This window comes from Peromyscus leucopus, chromosome 6 (genome assembly GCF_004664715.2).
Source record: "Peromyscus leucopus breed LL Stock chromosome 6, UCI_PerLeu_2.1, whole genome shotgun sequence".
NCBI classification, from domain to species: domain Eukaryota; kingdom Metazoa; phylum Chordata; class Mammalia; order Rodentia; family Cricetidae; genus Peromyscus; species Peromyscus leucopus.
The window spans coordinates 56,749,749-56,767,923 of NC_051068.1; the positions used below are offsets into that span (position 1 = coordinate 56,749,749).

Below are 18,175 nucleotides of genomic sequence, written 5' to 3' on the forward strand. Positions count from 1 at the left end.
ATCAGTCAGAAGAGATAGAGAAAGTCTCATTAAGGGAACAAGCCATCAAGATGACATTACAAATCTCAGCATGTATTCATTGAGCATGCGTGCACCCAAATTCATAAAACTAAGTACTTCTAGACAGAAAGATTGCAGGTAACACTATTGCAGGAATTGGGTGTTACTTCACTACCTCACTCTCATTAATAAATAGGTCATCTGACAAAAAGCAAAGAAAACAGCTCAGTCGAATGACATCATATAGCAAATGGATCTACAGACATCTATAGAACACTCCATCATCATCAACAACAGAAAACCTACAGAATATACACATTCTTCTCAGCAGCCCTGAAATTGATCACATTATAGGACACAAAATAAGTCTTAACAGCCAGGTGGTGGTGGTGCCCACCTTTAATCCTAGCACTCAGGAGGCAGAAGCAGTGGATCTCTGAGTTTGAGGCCAGCCTGGTCTACAAAGAGAGTTCCAGGACAGGCTCTAAAGCTACACAGAGAAACCCTGTCTCGAAAAGCCAACCCCCCTAATAAAAACCCCAAAACAATTCTTAACAAATATAGGAATATTGAAACAATTTCTTGTATTCTTTGTGATTGTATGGAATAAAACTAGAAATCACAGTAAAAGAAATTACAAAACTTGAATCAATTTATGGAGCAACATGCTATTGAGTGAAGAATGAGTCACTGAAGAAATAAAGATGAATATAAATATATTCCTAGGATAAAAAACTACAAATGCCTACATTAAAAGTGTGTGTGTGGGGAGGTATTGGTGAAATTATTAAGGCCACTCCACATAGTTAAAAGGGAGGTTTATTTTGTGGGGTAACTTACAAGTGAAGGGATAGTTTACAGGGTCTGGGAAAGGTGTGGCACAGTCTGGTGGTGTTCTCTGGAGAACTCTGCTCAGTCTACCTTCAGCTTCCAGGGTCCAGGAACCAAGAGAGCAGGCACATCCGGATCTCAGGTCTTCAGGGTCCTCTCTCAGCCCCGCCTTGTAGGCATGACCATTACTGAAGCCTCAAAAGGGGTTGGAACTTCCAGATCAAAGCTGGAACGGCTACCCACTACAGGGAGGTGATGGCTCAGTGGTTAAGACTGCTTGCTGTCTTTGAGAACCAGGGTTCAGTTTCTGCTACTCATGTTGGTAGCACATAGGTACCTATAAGTAAAGCTCCAGGGCATATGTCCCCCTCTTCTGGCCTCTGTGGGCATCTGCACACATGTGGCATGTATTTACACACACACACACACACACACACACACACACACACACACACACACATTAAAAACAATCTGATAGCTCTAAAATAATAGTGCATCACAGGGCCTTTGTAAAAGAAGAGCAAGACAACTTCCAGATCAGTGGATGAAAGAAACTGATTGGGGAAGAATTAATGAATGGAAAGAAAAAAGACAATACAAAGAATCAATGAAACTCAGACTTAATTTTTTGAAAAGAAAAATTAAGATTGTCAGATCCTCAGCCAAACAAATCCAAAGAGAAAGGGAAGACTGAAATTAATAAAATTAATTTTTTATTTTAGGAAACATGTCTTAAAAACATCTTCCACAAAGTAGGAAAATCTACAAGAAATGGATTAATTTCTAGACACACATGACCTATCAAAATTAAACGGAGACAAACAATTTAAGATAGATTTGCAACCCGCAAGACTGAGGTATTAATAAAAAAAAATTCTCAACTATAAAAAGGCCAGGTCCAGATGGATTCCCTGGTGAATTCTACCAGATCTTTCAAGAACTAACACATTTGTTTCTCAAACTAAACAACAGAAAGGAAAAGGAAAGCCACCAAACTGGATTTAGTGAAGCCAGTGTTATGCTGATATCCCGATAAAGACCCCAGAAAAAAGAAAAGCGATAGACCAACCTCCCTGAAGAACACAGATGCAAAGATTCCCAGTAAAACACTTGCATACTTAGTTCAATAACACATGAAAGGGACCTTCGCTATGACCAAGTTGGTTTTAACAAGTGAACAGTTTTCAAAAGGTAAAATACAAATGGCCCATAAACATATGATGTTCCTTCTCACCAGCCGTCAGAGAATGTACACATCAAAACTCCTCTGAGATTCCATCTTACCCAGTCAGAAAGGCAATCATTCAGAAAACAACCACAAACGCTGATGAGAATGTGCACAAAAGGGCACCTTTCTACTCTGCTGGGGGGTGGATTTAAAGTAGTCCGGCTACAGTGGAAATCAGTATCAGGTCTTTCAAATCAAGAGATCTACCATAAGCCTCAGTTGCACTACCACGGGGTATCTAGCAGAAGAACCTCAAGCCAGCACAACAGAGACGCTCACACACAAATGTTTACCGCAGCACTACTCATAGTCACTGAGTTATGGCACCAAGCTAGGTGTCCAACCACAGAGAAATGGGTAGGGAAATGTGGTTTATGTATACACTGCAACAGTTTTAACCACAAAGAAGAAAAGTGATGTCTGTGCAGGAAAATGAACACAACTGGAGATAACACCAGTGAATTAGGCCACCTGCAGAAAGACAAATGCCACAGGCTTTCTTCCACATTTGGTTCCTAGACTTTATATAGATACATAAAATCGCATGTGTATATATGATGGGAAGTGGAGGTGAAACCGTCTAGGGAAAAAAAGGAGTAAGGAGATGGTTAAAAAATTACGGTAGGGGGTTTTGGGGGGCATACTCAAATGTACAATTTATACCAGCATGAAAATGTCCTTCCACAACACAGTTCCATGTACAATGAATACAAAAAATGAAAACATCTTTAAAAAGCAAATAATGTATCTAATCTACTGGACATCACATGTTACCCTTCAGAACACTCTAAAGTACTATATTTTTCTCTATATGTGTGTGGCTTGACATCGAACCACAGCTGACTGCTACTGTCCAATCTTACAAGATAATATGCTGCATATCACTATCTTGGGAAAAGAGCAAACTTCAGAATCTCATGTATTTTTTTAAATCACTGTCACATGGTTGCAAAGTTGAAAAAAATGTAGCAAACAATTGTAAGTTGTAATTGCTCGTGTTTCATTTGCAACAAGTATTAGCTATGTTTGCTATACAGGGAACTGGGTCAGACACAACAATTTGAATTCAAGAGAATGTACCTACTTTGCCAGTGTCAGATTCTCCTGGCATTGACCTTGAGAGGTGGAGACAGGTTGGTGCTTAGTTGGGAAGGGGTGGGGGGTACAAGTTCCTTGGATGTGTTACCTTATAGAGATATATCAAGCTCCACTTAGCTACTCTGCCAGGATTCTTTGTGAGAATTCTGTACTAAGATATTGGAAAGTACTGCATCCCATGTCCCCACTTGGTGTTAATATATGCTAGTACAATGAAGCGAGAAACATCTCTGTATGAAGCCATTGCCATATTTCACTCTGCTAATATGCTTTGGAGAGTGTTTGCTTCCACATTTGCGGGACAGAGACCCTGTCCAGATCAGAGTGTAGCCCTGGGTGCACAGTGACAGCAGCCCTCGAGAACTTGAGCAGAAGGCAGATTCCTGGGCTTCAGATCACACTTCCGGTAACACTGAAACACCACATCCTAGGTCTATGGAGGTGGGGCTAAAACTGGCTCCACGGGGAAGGAAGGAATTTCAAAACATCAACAGGATTCACTCGTCACTTGGGGTTTGGTTTCTGTTTAAAACTGTGGAGATTTCTAGGCTCTTCCTCTTGTTCTTAGATTATTGTTTCTGAGAGTGAGGCTTGGGACTCTTGAGTCTTTCAGCAACCTGGGGCGGGGGCACTTAGCTGTCCACGGACCCCTACGTACTTCAGAAGCCTTCCCTAGATTTCAAAGACTGCTTCTGGATTCCCAGTTGCTTTGGTTTCTCTTTGAAGGTGCCTAAGTTGGAACCCTGAATCTTGAGTGCATGGTGAATGCTTTACCGCTGTGAAATACCTGACTCTTAATTTTGAATAATCAAAATTTGAAGGGTTTATAGTCCTTCAAATTAGAGAGGAACCTAGAACAAAGCCGGGTGTGATGCTATCCCATGATGAATGGAAAGCATTGGAATGCAATAATGCATCTGATAGGCTACAAAGCATACATTGTATTGGTTGGTGAACAAGCAGGGGTTCATCTGTAAGGTCTGGATTTATACAAACCAGAGCATTCTTAGTGCTCACATAGTCATTCAACCTTTAACACCCATTCTTAGAAAAGAGTGGAGCATCGTTTACTGATTGTCCTTAAAGAGAGAGATGCCTTGGACCACTAGAGTGAGCCTGGGAATGCAATGTGGCTGAGTTCAGCGGTTTGTCAAAACAGCGGTGTGGAGTCTCTTTGAATTTTAAGAGCAACAGTAGTTTGCTGTACAGAATGCACATGCTTCTGTCTGTGGGCTTAGTGCCACTGCAGGCAACTACTTAGACGTCAAGGAGTGTGCCATTATCCTGGGCATCTTTCAATGAAAATTAGGGCCACAGAAAGAAATACTGCCCCTCTTTCCTTATCTAGTAAGATGTGTTCTTAGAAGAAAATCACAGAGATAACCCAAATATGCCTTATGTATTACTTTTAGATATTTTCTCTTGATTGATATATATATAAAATTCTGTTGTCTACACTGGCCTCAAATGCTTGGGTTCAAGCTTTCCTACTTTGGTTTTTTAGTATCTGAAATAAAAGCTAGGTGCCACACCATGCCTGGGCCTCAACATTATTGGATAATCACACACATATTAGAAATGAAAATCAGGCCGGTAATTTTAGAAGAGCCAAGGGTTCTGCTAGTTATAATTTTGAGGCTACTAAGTATAAAACCAATTAGTTTTGAACACCAAACACCTGATTATAAGATGGGCATGGTGGTGTAGGCCTGTAATTCCAGTCACTTGGGAGGTCCAGTTAGAGGAGATAAGGTTTAAGACCGGCAGAGGCTGCAGATTGAGATTATGGCCAGTCTGGGAAACGTGGTGGGGTCATGTCTCAAGATGAAAGCAAAAAGAAAGCTAGGTCATAGCTCAGTATGAGTACTCTCTTACGTTAGTCTCTAGGATCAATTCTTAGTTCCCCCAAAGACACAAATAACCAAAGCATGATTGTACATTAATACAAGATCATGACCCACATTGCTCTCCCTCCTCTGTTTTTAACTAAAAAAAAAAAAAAAAAAAAAAAAAGACAGACCAGCCACTTTAGAAGAGTATTCTGAAATGAGAACTGACTTCTGGATCATACTGCTGGGTACAGTTGTCCTCCTGAGAGCAACAGAAGAAGCTGACTTAAGAAGCTATGGAATAGTTAGTGTTTCTGAATTTTCAATGCAGGACAAATTAACATTAAAAGAGTCCTTGAATATACTTCAGTTTTCTAAGCCCATTAAAAATACATAATATCACCATCACATCCCAAAATAGGCACAGTTTATCTAGTTCTCATAGATTAGTAAACGCCAAGTCAGTGTCGGGAAAACTCTCTGGGGCGTTCACAGTTCTTCTTCTCTTAAATTCCGTGCAGCCTCTACCTTTTTCCTGCTCTAGGCAGCTAGACCTTCACACTTACATCATCTGAAAAAGATGACACGGAAGTTCAAAGGTTCACAGTGAAATTGAATTCCTGGAATTTTATTTTCAAATGCTTAAGACTGGCATTTGACGAGAAGTTTGCAAGCATATGAAAGAGAAAGCAGTGGGCTTTGCTGGCCACGAACTAGACAAGAGGCTCGGGACAAAGAAAGGACAGTTGAAGAGTCCCCCATTCCTGGGTTAATTATGGATCGTATTTCCCACATTGGATTCTGGAGCAGGGTGGCCTGGAGGTCAGGGGGCAACTGTTGCAGAGCCTGGCTCGACATTGGAGCAGCAGAGAGCCAATGGCTACAAGGGCTGAGGCAGCTGAGTGACAACATGACCGCAGAAGTTCTCTAGGGGCACAGCTAGCTCAGGAACAATGAAAAGTTTCCCTTGAGCCACGGAGGGCTAAGGATGTAGGGAAGAGGGACTGAGTGTGGAGGTGTCTGTGACAGGCTGATGACTATTCAGAGGTTTGTCTAAGGCGGAAGACCAGATTGATTCATGCCTATCTCAGGGGATTCTGTGGTTTCCCAAGACGACAGCTAGCCAGACCTCTGTCCCTGTGGATCCCATATAGTATCCTGGCACCACGGGGACACACGAGCTCAGCTGCAGTCCTGGTAGAAAGAAAACAGATGAGACTTTTAACTGGTTTTTCTCTCTAGGGAGGATGGAAGCTTATAATAGAAACAACCTTTGGCCACGGAGAAAGGTTTGCATGAAGAAAGATGGTTATTCATTTGGGAATGTGAGCTGACGTTCCTAGTTCATGGGTAGTGCAGGATTTTAACTTCCCCACTTTAAAGGTAATGAAACAGTTCCTTTCTCCAAGACTGTTGTGAGGATTAAATGAGGCAAAATACAGACTTAGAATAGTATCTTATATTTAGTAACTGTAGTAAAAACATCAACTCTCATTCTTATCATCACACTTGCCATTTTAAATTTGGAGGTGTATCTAATTTCTCATATACTACTTTTCTAAGAAGAAATTTAAAAATACTTTCCTTTAAAAAACTTCTAAATATTTTAAATACCATGTAAGGGAGGCTCCATCTGATTCAAATTTTATCAACAAGAGATTTGTTTGAATGCAAGATCACACCACGAGCAACAGCATGGGCATTATTCTTCCATGCAGGAAAAACAGAATGTAGGATGCTTTTGTGTTTGGATAAGTGTCCCTCAAAAGTCCATGTGCTAATAAAGTCTTGGTCCTTAGCCCATGCCATTACTGGGAGGTGATGGAACCCGTAAGAACTGGGACCAAGTGGGAACTTTAGGCCACTTAGAATGGTCCTTGAAGGGGACCCTAGTCCCTTTGGCCTTTGACCATGAGTAGTTTTCTGACCATATGCTCCTATCATGACATACTACCTTGCTGTAGGCTAAAGCAATGGAGGTAAACTGATCATGAACTGAAAACTTGTGAAATAAAACTTGTGAAATCTGTGAACCAGACAGAATAAATCATTTTCTGTTGACAGACTGATTACCTAAATTGTTAGGGTGATGAGAAACTAACACACAAGCCACACAGTTGAGATGGGATTCAGACTAAACCATGTTATCAGGAGACTTATGTAATCTTTCTGCATTTTCATTTTCCTTATTTATAGAACGAATATATTGCAGCACACCAATTTACATGAGGATGAAATGAAAGGATGCATATGAATGACTTGTATTGTGTCTGGCACACATAAATACTCAAACACAGAAGATAATCTAGTTATAACTCTTATGAGATAAAACCAAATACTGCCAAGAAGGTAAGAAAAAAACACAAGAAAGCTATTCAAAAATGGGTTCTCCAGTGCCTAAGAGTATTTCCAAATAAGACACAGCATTAACAATTGGTGTCTAGAGGGAGGGGCAAAGGAGAAGCAGTTAAGGTAAAATTTAGAAAGGTCTTACTGAGGTCTGAGTGTTGACTATTCCCCAAAGGCCCATGTTTTAAAGGCTTGGTCCTGAGTATGATGCTAATGGGATTTTTATGGGTGGAGCCTTGTTGGAAGTCTATAGATCCTTGGACACGTAGCCTGGAAGGGGACTGTCATTCCTTCCTATTTTTGTTTTCCTTCCTGGGCATGAAGTGAATGGTTCTACTATGCCACGTGCCTCTTCCATGACAAGGCCCATCAATCACGCACTGGAACCCATGGACTGGAATGAGCCAATTGTGAGCCAAAATAGACCTCTTGTCTTTGTAGGTTTCTTAACTGATTTTCTCAGGATTGGTTATAGGGACAGGAAGCGAACACACAGCTGCAATATAAATTCCATAAGTGATCATCCTTATCTTTGCCAGGAGCTTCCCCAGGAAGCACAGTGCAGTTTTTATTCTGCTGTTGAAGCTGGCTTCTGCTTACTGATAACTTGCTATTTCACCTCTGTATGTGTGCTTGTGTGGGGGAAGGCAGGGAAGTGCTAGTCCAACTGAATTCACAAAGACCTATGTACTCCACGCTAATTTTTGTGTGCATGTGCCCGGTAATGTTATGCCTCTAACCTTTCTGACTGGGGACAGCTGGCTATCCAGGGCCCAGACAGTTCTCAGAGGGAACAAAGAACACGGCTGGGAAAAAGGCTCATGGTCATCTAATAATGAAAAGTGCATTCAGTTCTATTAGAGGTGAAACCATCCGTCTAGAGCCAAAGGAGCTCATCTCTTTGGCCCATGGATCCAGGAGACAACTTCCCCTGCCTGAAACATCCAAACCCGGGTATAGGGAGAGGAGAGGCAGCCAAAGAGCAACTCCTACAGCCCTTTGAAGTTATTCAGTCTTAGCCTGCTCAGTTTGCTTTCCCCTTCCTATGGAACTCACACCAAAGACTCCGGTCAAAGGCTTCCCCTTCCTCCTGTCTGTCCCCTAAACACCTCGATGTCTTTCTGGGTGTTCTGTGTGGGGAGCTCTGCCTCCTGCCACTGTGAATCTTCTCTATTCCTCTCCTGTGCCTCCCTTGTGACTCTGTATGACTGACCATCACATAAAAGAACAAAGAGTATCCAGCAAAAAAAAAAAATGTTTTTCAAGTGTAGGGAGATTATCTGAGAGGAGAATTTATCTTCAGAGAGTTTATTCCATGTGCAGTAAGGTATAAGGATGCCTTGCTGGAAATGCTGTCTAGAATGTACCCAAATTCAGATCGATTTCATCTGGACTAGGACTCAGGTCTACAGAGGACCTACCTTTTCCTATTTCTTGTCCCCCGCCTTGACTGCTGTAACAAATTACTGTGATCTGGTATCTTGAAACAATAGAATTGTATTCTCTCATGGTTTTGGAGGCCAGAATATAAACTCAAGGTATCAGTAGCGTTAAATGCTCTCTTCAGGCTCCAGATTTTCTCTTGCCTCTTTGGGCTTTTGCTTACTTCTGGTGTGCCAGCAAAAGTCTAGCCACTGCCTCTATTTGCTCATGGCCACTCCATCTCTGCAGCTATTTTCTCTTTCTGGCAAGGACACTGTCATTGGCTTTGAGGGTCCATCCTAATGATTCTGTCTGAGCATGGTCTTCATCCCTGTCTTTCCTGTCTTCGCAGAGACGCTGCTTCTGAATAAGGTCACATTCTTAGGTTCCAGAAGGACACAACACTTTACCAGACATTTTCTCACTACTGTACACCATTCCAAATGTACTAGAAGGGGTTTCGTGCCATTTCTCCTATGGTTTACAGAAATGCTAATGTGGAAGCAGACCAAAATGTCTTCATTCCTTTTCTGTGGATGACGCTGCAGAGGTGTAGAGGAGGTGAGAGATGTTCAAAGAGCAAGTCTAGTAAGGACCGGCATGATGATTTGGTCTGTAGAAGACTTGGTCTCCACAGTAGAGCAAGCAGCCTATCTTAGAATGGGGTGGTGAGCTGAAGTAAGGGGGGGACACTCTGTGTATTGGCTCTGCTTACAAAACATGAAGAAATCTTGGAAATGAAGAATTCTTTCAAGTGAAAAGCTAGTTATGGTGAATTGATCTGGTAGCTCCATTTATATATTTGCCATGTAAGGTGATTGATGCCGGGGCCTTGCCTGTGCATGGCAAAAGCTCTACCACTGAATGCCAACCCCAGCCCTCACCCAAGACTGTGATAATACTTTAACTTTACACGTTTGCTTCTGAGTTGGCATTTGGTTTGAAATGAGCATATGTGATTTCTAAATGAGAACTGTCAATATTTTGTAATCAGATTCCCTCGGTGTTTACAAAGGTACATTCTCCAAGTGTCTGATTATTCTATCTCCAAAAAGAAAGGTTTTTCTTTTTCTGATTTACAACTGACACACCAAATTTCTGCTCTGATGACTTCAGAGTTTTGTTTTGGTTTGTGCTTAGATTGTGTTTATGAAACATCTTGGAAGAGATGTAAACTGTATTAGTGACATGGTAAAAAAAAATACAGAAATGATATGGGAACTATATTAAATACTAGAACTTGGGGAAATATGCTTTCCTATCTAAGTAAATTACATATGTAATCTCTATATTACCTAAATTTTTAAAAAGAAGGGGATTCCCATGAATTCAACTGAAAGGTTCTAAATGTATTTTTTTTTCCCTTGAATTATGCCCATGGAAATGTCCAATGGTTTAATATGGTTCTAATGGTTTTTGTATTAGGTACTTTATTCCTCATACTTGGTTATTGTGTTAGTTACTTTTCTTATTTTTTGGATGAAATGCCACAAAAAAAAAAAACAGCTTAAAGAAGTAAGGGTTTATTTTGTCTCACAGTTCAAGGGCGAAACTCATCACGGCATGAAAGGCATGTCAGAAGCTTAAGCCCACTGGTTACCTTGCATCTCCAAGCAGACTGAGATGAGTACTGGCACTCAATTTGCTTTCTCCTTTTTATCCAGCTTGGGACCCTAGCCCATGGAATGGTATTCACACAGTTAGAGTGGATCATCCTACTTCAATGTTCTAGAACTCAATCTAGAGACTACCTCACAGACATACCTAGAAACTTTCCTCTTTGGTAATTCTAGAGCCTTTCAAGTTGATTATCAATGTAAACTATTGTGAGTCTATCTCTTCTAAGCTTGACACACACATGTATCACTTTGAAGCTACACCTTCCAGTTTTTGTACTCATAAGCTTATGACCATCTGATAATGGAAAATGCATTTAGAACAATGACAAAAGTCCTCCATAGTCTTCAACAGATTCAACACTGTTTAAAAGTCCAAAGTCCAAGTCTCATCTGAGACTCAAGACAATTTCTTAACTGTGAGCTCTTATAAAATAAAAAAAAAACCACTTACTTCTAATATATAGTTGCACAGACTAAACATCCCCATTCCAATGGGAAGAATGGGGGCAGAGCAAGGAAAGAGGGAACCAAAGCAGATCAAAACCCAGAAGGGAAATCATCAAATCCTGCAGCTCACTGTTTGGTCACTGGGACTTTTGATGGAATCATCTAGACTCCAAAGGGGTTTATTAGCCTTGTTTCTCCAGCTCTGCCACTTACAGCACGCATACTCTTTCTTGGGTTGCCTCTACCCTCTGTTTGCAGCTCTCCTTAGTGGACACCCCATGGTCCTGGCATCTCTAGCATCCTGGAATCTCCACTACAGTGAAAGCTCCACCTTTCCGGCTTCATGCAATTGCTTTTCAGAATCTCCGTACAGGGACTCCAACCCTCGCACATGTTAGATGCTCGACCTGCATTTAAGGACCTTGCTGCAAGCCTCTACGACTCCCTCACTCTTGCATCTTTCATGCCTATAAAATCAGTACCACACAGATGCTGCTGCCAGCTCCAGGTTACTCTAGTTCTCTTGGAACATAGTTGCAGCCACTGCTGTGTGCTGCTGACCCTTGGGTAACTCTTTTTAGGTGATTGCTCTTGATCAAGAAACTAAGCATTCCTAGTTTAGGCTGCCCCCTTTCAAATTTATTTGTGTTTTACAAGTTGGAGTTTTCATTGGTAGGATCTTGCTTAGGGAACCTTTCCTATTGTCCCATTGCAGAACATGATGTTTATCTTTTATGGTGCTAATCTTTTTATATACTACAGCTCCTTTTGCTATGCTGTCTTTGTCCACAACCTCAGACTCCTTTTCTAGCCAGATCCAGGGTTTTCACATCTTTCTTCTCTCTTTCATTGCAGGTCTGGGTAAGAGAGTGAGCCGTTGCCATGGGCAGCCTGAATGCTATGCGACTTTGGAATTTCCATTGCTCAACAAGAAAGTCCATTACTTTGGAATTCAGCAGCACTCCTACTTTTTATCACCTGACTCTACAAATGATGATGAAATTCTGCTGTCCTTCCTGAGTGTTCCAGACTATTCTGGCATGGACAGACAGACAGCAGCACATACCTGGACATCTTAGAGGTTTGATCAGAGTTAAGATCAGGACACAGGCAGAATGAAATCAGAATCTTTTCCAAAATGACTTCTAACTTAGTTCTTCCTGAAACCTCAGGAGCTGGGCCTCCCCTGTTCCCCTTTCCCTTGGCATTCTGGTCTCCCAAACTCCCATCAGAATGGCCTGTGAAGTTCTGTTCACAGTCTTCTGGGACTTCCTTATCCTGTACCTGCAAACTCTTCCGAATTCTTCCCACAAACCAGTTTTAAAAGCCTATAAACCACGTGGGCATATTTATCACAGCAAAGATGCCACTTCCTGGCACCCATTTCTGTATTAGCTACGTGTGTGCATGTGCTGTGTGTGTGTATGTGTGTGTGTGTGTGTGTGTGTGTGTGTGTGTGTTTGTCATCTGTCCAGAAGGGGGAGTCAGATTTCCTGAAGCTGGAGTTATAGGCAGTTGTCAGCCACCTGATGTAGGTACCAGGATCAAACTCTGGTCCTCTGGAAGAGCAGCAAGAGCTCATAATTGCTAATTCATCTCTCTACTTCCTGTATCAGTTACCTTTAATGTTCATTGCTATGACAAAATATTTAGTGAAAGCGATTTAAAGAAGAAAGGGCTTCTTTTAGCTCACAGGGTGAGGGTACAATCCAATGTGTTGGGTCAAGAGCTGTCAGCAGGAGTCTGAGGCAGCTGGTCATGTTATAATACTATTCAGGAAAGAGAGAGGTCAGTGCTTGCCCACAGCTTGCTTATGTAGTTGGAACCTCAGACATGGAAAGGTGCTTTACTTATTTAGGGTAGGTAATCTCACCTCAATTAACTCTGTCTGGAAACCCCCTCCCAGATGTTCCCAGAGGCTTTTCCCCCAGATAATTCTAGATCCTGTCAAGCTGACATTAGCCATCATAATTATAGATGATACTGGCCTCCGACTTGCAAAGATCTGGCTGCCTCTGCCTCCTGAATGCTGGAATCTTGAGTTAAGATTTACCTTGGTCCTCTTCCACTAAAAAAGGACATTTTATTTGACAATATACTTTTAATCACAAATGATCATGGATTCATCTCATCTAGTTAGGCTAAAATATTTTATTTTACGTAGTTGGAAATATATCTAATACTGCTTCAAATATTCATGAAATTTATATATTCTGAAAAGACCAAATTTCTGGTTTAATTTAATTAGAATTAGCAAGCATTTAAATATGGATGTCTTAAAAGTGAGCAGCCTTGGAAGCATAAATTATCCAGGTACCATAAAGGGAAGAAATAAAAAACCACAGCTGGCCAGGGAAATTAGAACAACGAGAGACAGAAATACCTCAAGCTCCTAGTTTTTATCACCTGACTCCACAGATGGTGATGAAATTCTGCTGTCCTTTCTGAGCGTTCCAGCCTGCTCTGGCATGGACAGACAGCAGCAACATGCATTCGGACATCTTAGAGGATCAGGTTAACATTTCAACATGTTTAGAGGGCAGGATTCTCATGCATGAACTTGGGCGGGGCACAAATGCATTGTATCTATCTTCTGCTAAAAACCTCCCATATATAGCATCTTATTTAATCCTCTTAGGAAAGATTCTCTGTCTCTCTCTCTCTCTCTGTCTCTCTCTCTGTCTCTGTCTCTTGCCCTTGGAAGGAGTCACATCCTCTGGAGCTGGAGTTAGAGCTGGTTCTGAGGTACCTGACATGGGTGCAGGGAACTGAACTTAGAGTCTCTGCGAGAGTTGCAAGTGCTTTGACTGCCAAGCTGTGTCCCCAGCCTTCAGGGAATCCTTTTACCAACCTGTGGCCATAGGCGCTCTTTCATCCCATTTTCTATAAAGGAGAAGAAGGGTCATTTACCGCCCTCCATTCCAGCATTGCAGTAGAAATCTTGGAGGCTGAGCCAGCTGTATTGAATGCCTTATTACCTTTGTGTGAGTTGCTGACTGGGGGGTTTTGAGGAAAGCACTGGACTAAAGATTATCACCACAAGGACTGCTACTTTCATTATTTTTATTCTTTAATACGGTCTCTTTAAGACTGGCACGAAAGCTCGAGTTTCCTTTAGGCTGAAATCCACCTTTGCTGGTGAATTTGAGAGAGCGGCCAGGCTTGTGCTTCCTGGAACCGTCCCACTTGATGGGACTCCACCTAGGACTGTGTCCAAACAAGAAGCAGGTGCAGAGGAAAGTGGCTGGCAGCATGCAGACCACCGCTACATTTTCATTTTTAAGAACGGAGCGATATTCGGTTAGTTTAGCAAGCGCGATTCTTTGACGTGTTTGCGGACCTCTCACTCCAAGGTGTGTGTAGTTTCCGCTCACCACTTTAAGTGTCTGCATTTGACTTACTACCCATGTACAGAGAGTGTTCCAAACTGAGAAGTTGTGAAAATACAACTAGGGGAAGGTATCAAACAAAAAAACAAAACAAAGCAAAACCAAACCAAACCAAACCACACTGTAAAAGCCCGAGGCTGGAGGGTGTGCCTTGGTGATTGACAGCTTGCCTAAATCCAGCTTCGCTTCTGCCCACTTGGCATGGTAATCAAATGAACAGATGTGGACCATCACAAAGTAAGAGAAATCGCAGCTTGCTCTTCCGTACCTCAGCCCAGGCGAGACGCTCAGCCAGAGGAGGCTTAGGAAGGGAGACTGAGGACCTTGTTAGCGAGTTACAGTTCTTGGCTATTGTACTGGGATTCCCACAGCAAGGAGTTGGGTGAAAATAGTTACTTCATACCCCCTGAGGACAACGACTTAGGTTTGTGATCATAAGATTCATTTACAAGAAATGACCTGTGTCTAGAGGCCCAAGCATGACTTCTATGACATAAACTAAGTGAGGTTTACACAGAATGGAGGTTTTTAAAGCTCTGTCTCCTTCCAGGTCTATTTGTCAAGGAAGTTTAATCCATTCGGGTTGGTGCTTCATGAAACTGGAACACCCAGAGTGGGGCAGCAAGACCTCCCGCAGGCTTATCATTTACATACACAGCGCATCCAATGCTAGCATTGTAGGTATGTTTTTGTCTTCCAGAAATAGTGTATTTTCCCACAAGGGAGAATATTATTAACTTGGGTATTGACTAACAGATTCCTTTTGCAGTGAACCAGTTTCAGGGCATTCAAGTTGTTTTGATAAATTTGTCCTCTCAAGTTTCTGGAATTTGAATAAAAATATCAACTGTAAGCTATTTTCCTAAATATTCGACTTGGCCAACAGCCTCACTTGCTGGCCTTGTAAGGTCGTAGGGCAGGTTGTTACTGGGACAAGCGAGTCCCAGTTACCCACTTCTGTTTTCAGGAATTCTTACATTTCCTCCCCAGCTGCGCTAAGTAGAACAACAGTCTCTAACAGGTTGTGAGTCCTGGTCATACGCCTGGCACTCTCCTAATCCTTGATACTTAATCTTCCCAAAGTCTCACAGTAGGTACAATCATTAACCCCCCCCCTTTTTTTTTTCAAGACAGAGTTTGTCTGTGTAGTTTTGGTGCCTGTCCTGGATCTCGCTCTGTAGACCAGGCTAAGGCTAGCCTTGAACTCACAGAGATCCACCTGGCTCTGCCTCCCGAGTGCTGGGATTAAAGGCATGTGTCACCACCGCCCGGCCATTAAACCCTTTTACAAAATGAGGAAACTGAGGCGTGACGAGGCTATGAGGTGTTCTCAAAAGTTTGCATAATTAGTGAAAGCGGTTCCTAGGCTCAGTCTCTGGAGACCATGTTCTGGATTTTGACACCATGGTGCCTCAAAGACGTGAGCTCTGTAGGTTTCTGGGCTTAAAAACACTTGATTGTGCGGAATAACTACTTATCTGAAATACTGAGGGCAACAGTATTCCCTACAAATCAGTGGGAGCTGGATGTGACAGTTCATCACTGTATTAACAGTACCGGGGAGGTGGAGGGCTCTAGCAGACCCAAGCATGGCAAACACAGCTCTGGCAGGCTTGCCCTTCTCTCCCAGTCCCTCTGCCTTGCTAAACTGTTAGATTACGTTCCTAAAGCTAGCCACCAAGGTCTATTCCCTTATTTGGCCACTTCCTCCTCCTGAGTGATTACCAAGGTCCAGCTATCCAAGTATTGAAGCCCAGCAATCAAAAGCCCTCTTTTGGATACCCCAATTAACATGCCCAATCAAAACAAACCACTCATCCTAACACGGGGTTTCCCCTATTCCCTTTATAAACCACCGTTTGCCTATGGGATACATCCGTCTCCTCTCTATCTCGAGGCATGCCTTTGTCCCTCCAGGGCCAATAAATCTCCTTGGTGCTGAGAACTTGGTCTTGGGGTGTCTTGTGCCCATTCTGGTCCTTTCACAGAGCAGACACCGAAGCAAACCCAGCTGTTGGTCCACATGCCCTCTGCGTTCAGTTCTCTCCGGTTGGAGAGGCCAGGCCTTGCTGGCTGAGGCTCGGCGGCTCCCCACTCACCACAGTTGTCCTCATCGGCTTGGTTCCCGCAGTCGTCCACACCGTTGCAGTGAAGCGGCTGAGGTAAGCACCTGGTGATGTTCCCACAGGGGAAGGAGCCAAGGGGGCAGCTGACATCCTGTGCACTCCCGGGAGTGACTGCGGGGAGAGGGAGAGAGAGGGGACATTGGGAGGAGGTTAAGGCACACATAGCACCAAAGGCAGTCCCCGGCGTAGTTCCCACACATTTGCCTCCTGGTCCCGTTAGCCATCCGCCACAGCCGTGGCTGCTTTCCAGAGCCTCCACCTCACTGGGATGCTCTCACCGGCTTCTCTTCCTAGCATTCTCTTGCCAGCCTCTTTTTCTTTGTCCATTGCCCTTACTCCTCTGTGAGTGCCGAAGTGGTGGGGATGGGACCTACAACCTACTGTGTACTAGGCAAGCATTCTGCCACTAAACCGTGTTTCCAGTTCTCAAATGTTTTCTCAGTCCCCCTTTTTAATGAAAGTAGGCTTGTATTTTAACTTCAGCTCCGTTCCTCTCTTCTGTAGAAAGCTTTCAGCTTTTATTGTGAGGCTCTGGCAAGACTGTACAGGGAGGGCCTGGAGAGATGGCTCAGAGGTTAAGAGCACTGGCTGTTCTTCCAGAGGTCCTGAGTTCAGTTCCCAGCATCCACATGGTGGCTCACAACCATCTAGAATGAGATCCGGTGCCCTCTTCTGGCCTGCAGGCGTACATGGGGGAAGAACACTGTATACATAATAAATAAATACATCTTTTAAAAAAAAAAAAAAAAAAAAAAAAAGACTGTCTAGGGCATTGACTAGAGCGCCCATCTGCTGTCCTGGCCAGGACCGCTGTCTGTTGGGAGGACTCACCCGAACGAGTCAATAAATAATTCCAAACTGAGAGGTGCACAGTGAAATGAGACCTGTGCTGTCGTGGACACGAGCTGCTGGGATCTGTATAGCAGGCCTCTGAGAAAGTGGTCTGAGTAAGCAGAGAGCAGCAATGTAGAGGGCAATCAGTGGAGCAGGGGGTGGCAGGGGTGTGTGTGGAGGTGAGTGGGTTTAGGTTGACGACCAGGTGCCTTACCAGGGTTGTGATGGAGCACAACGAGCAGGCATGTGTGGCTTGAGCTGGGGCTGAGGAGGCAGACAAAGGGGACGATTTTGACCTTTATTTAAAATGCAAGGGAAAGAGAAGGTGGGCCTGGCCCTGCAGCCAGGGACCTGGCCCTGCAGCCAGAGAGGGCATGTGCTTTCTCTCTTCACATCCTCCTGGCTGCCAAAGCTGGGTCACAGATCTCAGAGGGTGAGTGAGGGAGACAGACAGCTGCTGAGGAGACTGTGGCAATCCAACTGAAAGACGATGGAGTTGAGTCTAGGGTGGAGTTGGCAGAGGGGAGAAAATAGACACATTTCACACACACACATCACAGTTAGAAGAGACAGCGGAAGCGGCCCGAACAGCCAGGGGCAAGGCTGTGCCTTCACTCAGTGTCCTGGGATGTGCCGGGGGTGAGAGGAGACATGGGGCACATGCCCTTTGGTTCCATCGTTTACCAGAGCCTTGCCATGCAGCCTCTTACTCTGCTCAGCATTAGACCCACGAACCCATCCTCCATCTCCAGCCCTGCTTCCCTGTCCCATCCCTTCTCTAGTTCCTGGGACCTCTAGGGCACCATTCTCTCTCTTCACACCTTTTCTTGGAGAGCTAGAAGCCAGTCTTGCTGGAATTCCTGCCTCAGACTATATTGTCTTACTTCAAGGTGAGATTTTATTCTTATTAGGCAAACATTTATTTACTGATTGATAGAAAATTAGTTACTATTTGAAATCATGCTATCAGGAGAGAATATGTTCTGGATATTCCAGGCCAATC

The 18,175-nt window shown here is 43.3% G+C and overlaps 1 protein-coding gene across 1 annotated transcript in view; it reads right to left on the reverse strand.

The window, feature by feature from the left end:
• Rxfp1 (relaxin family peptide receptor 1) overlaps positions 1 to 18,175 on the reverse strand; it is a 125,197-nt gene that overhangs the window by 70,655 nt on the left and 36,367 nt on the right. The window contains exon 2 of the mRNA XM_028880115.2: positions 16,312 to 16,449. Coding sequence (XP_028735948.1) covers positions 16,312 to 16,449 — 138 coding nt within the window. The remainder of the gene's footprint in view (positions 1 to 16,311; positions 16,450 to 18,175) is intronic.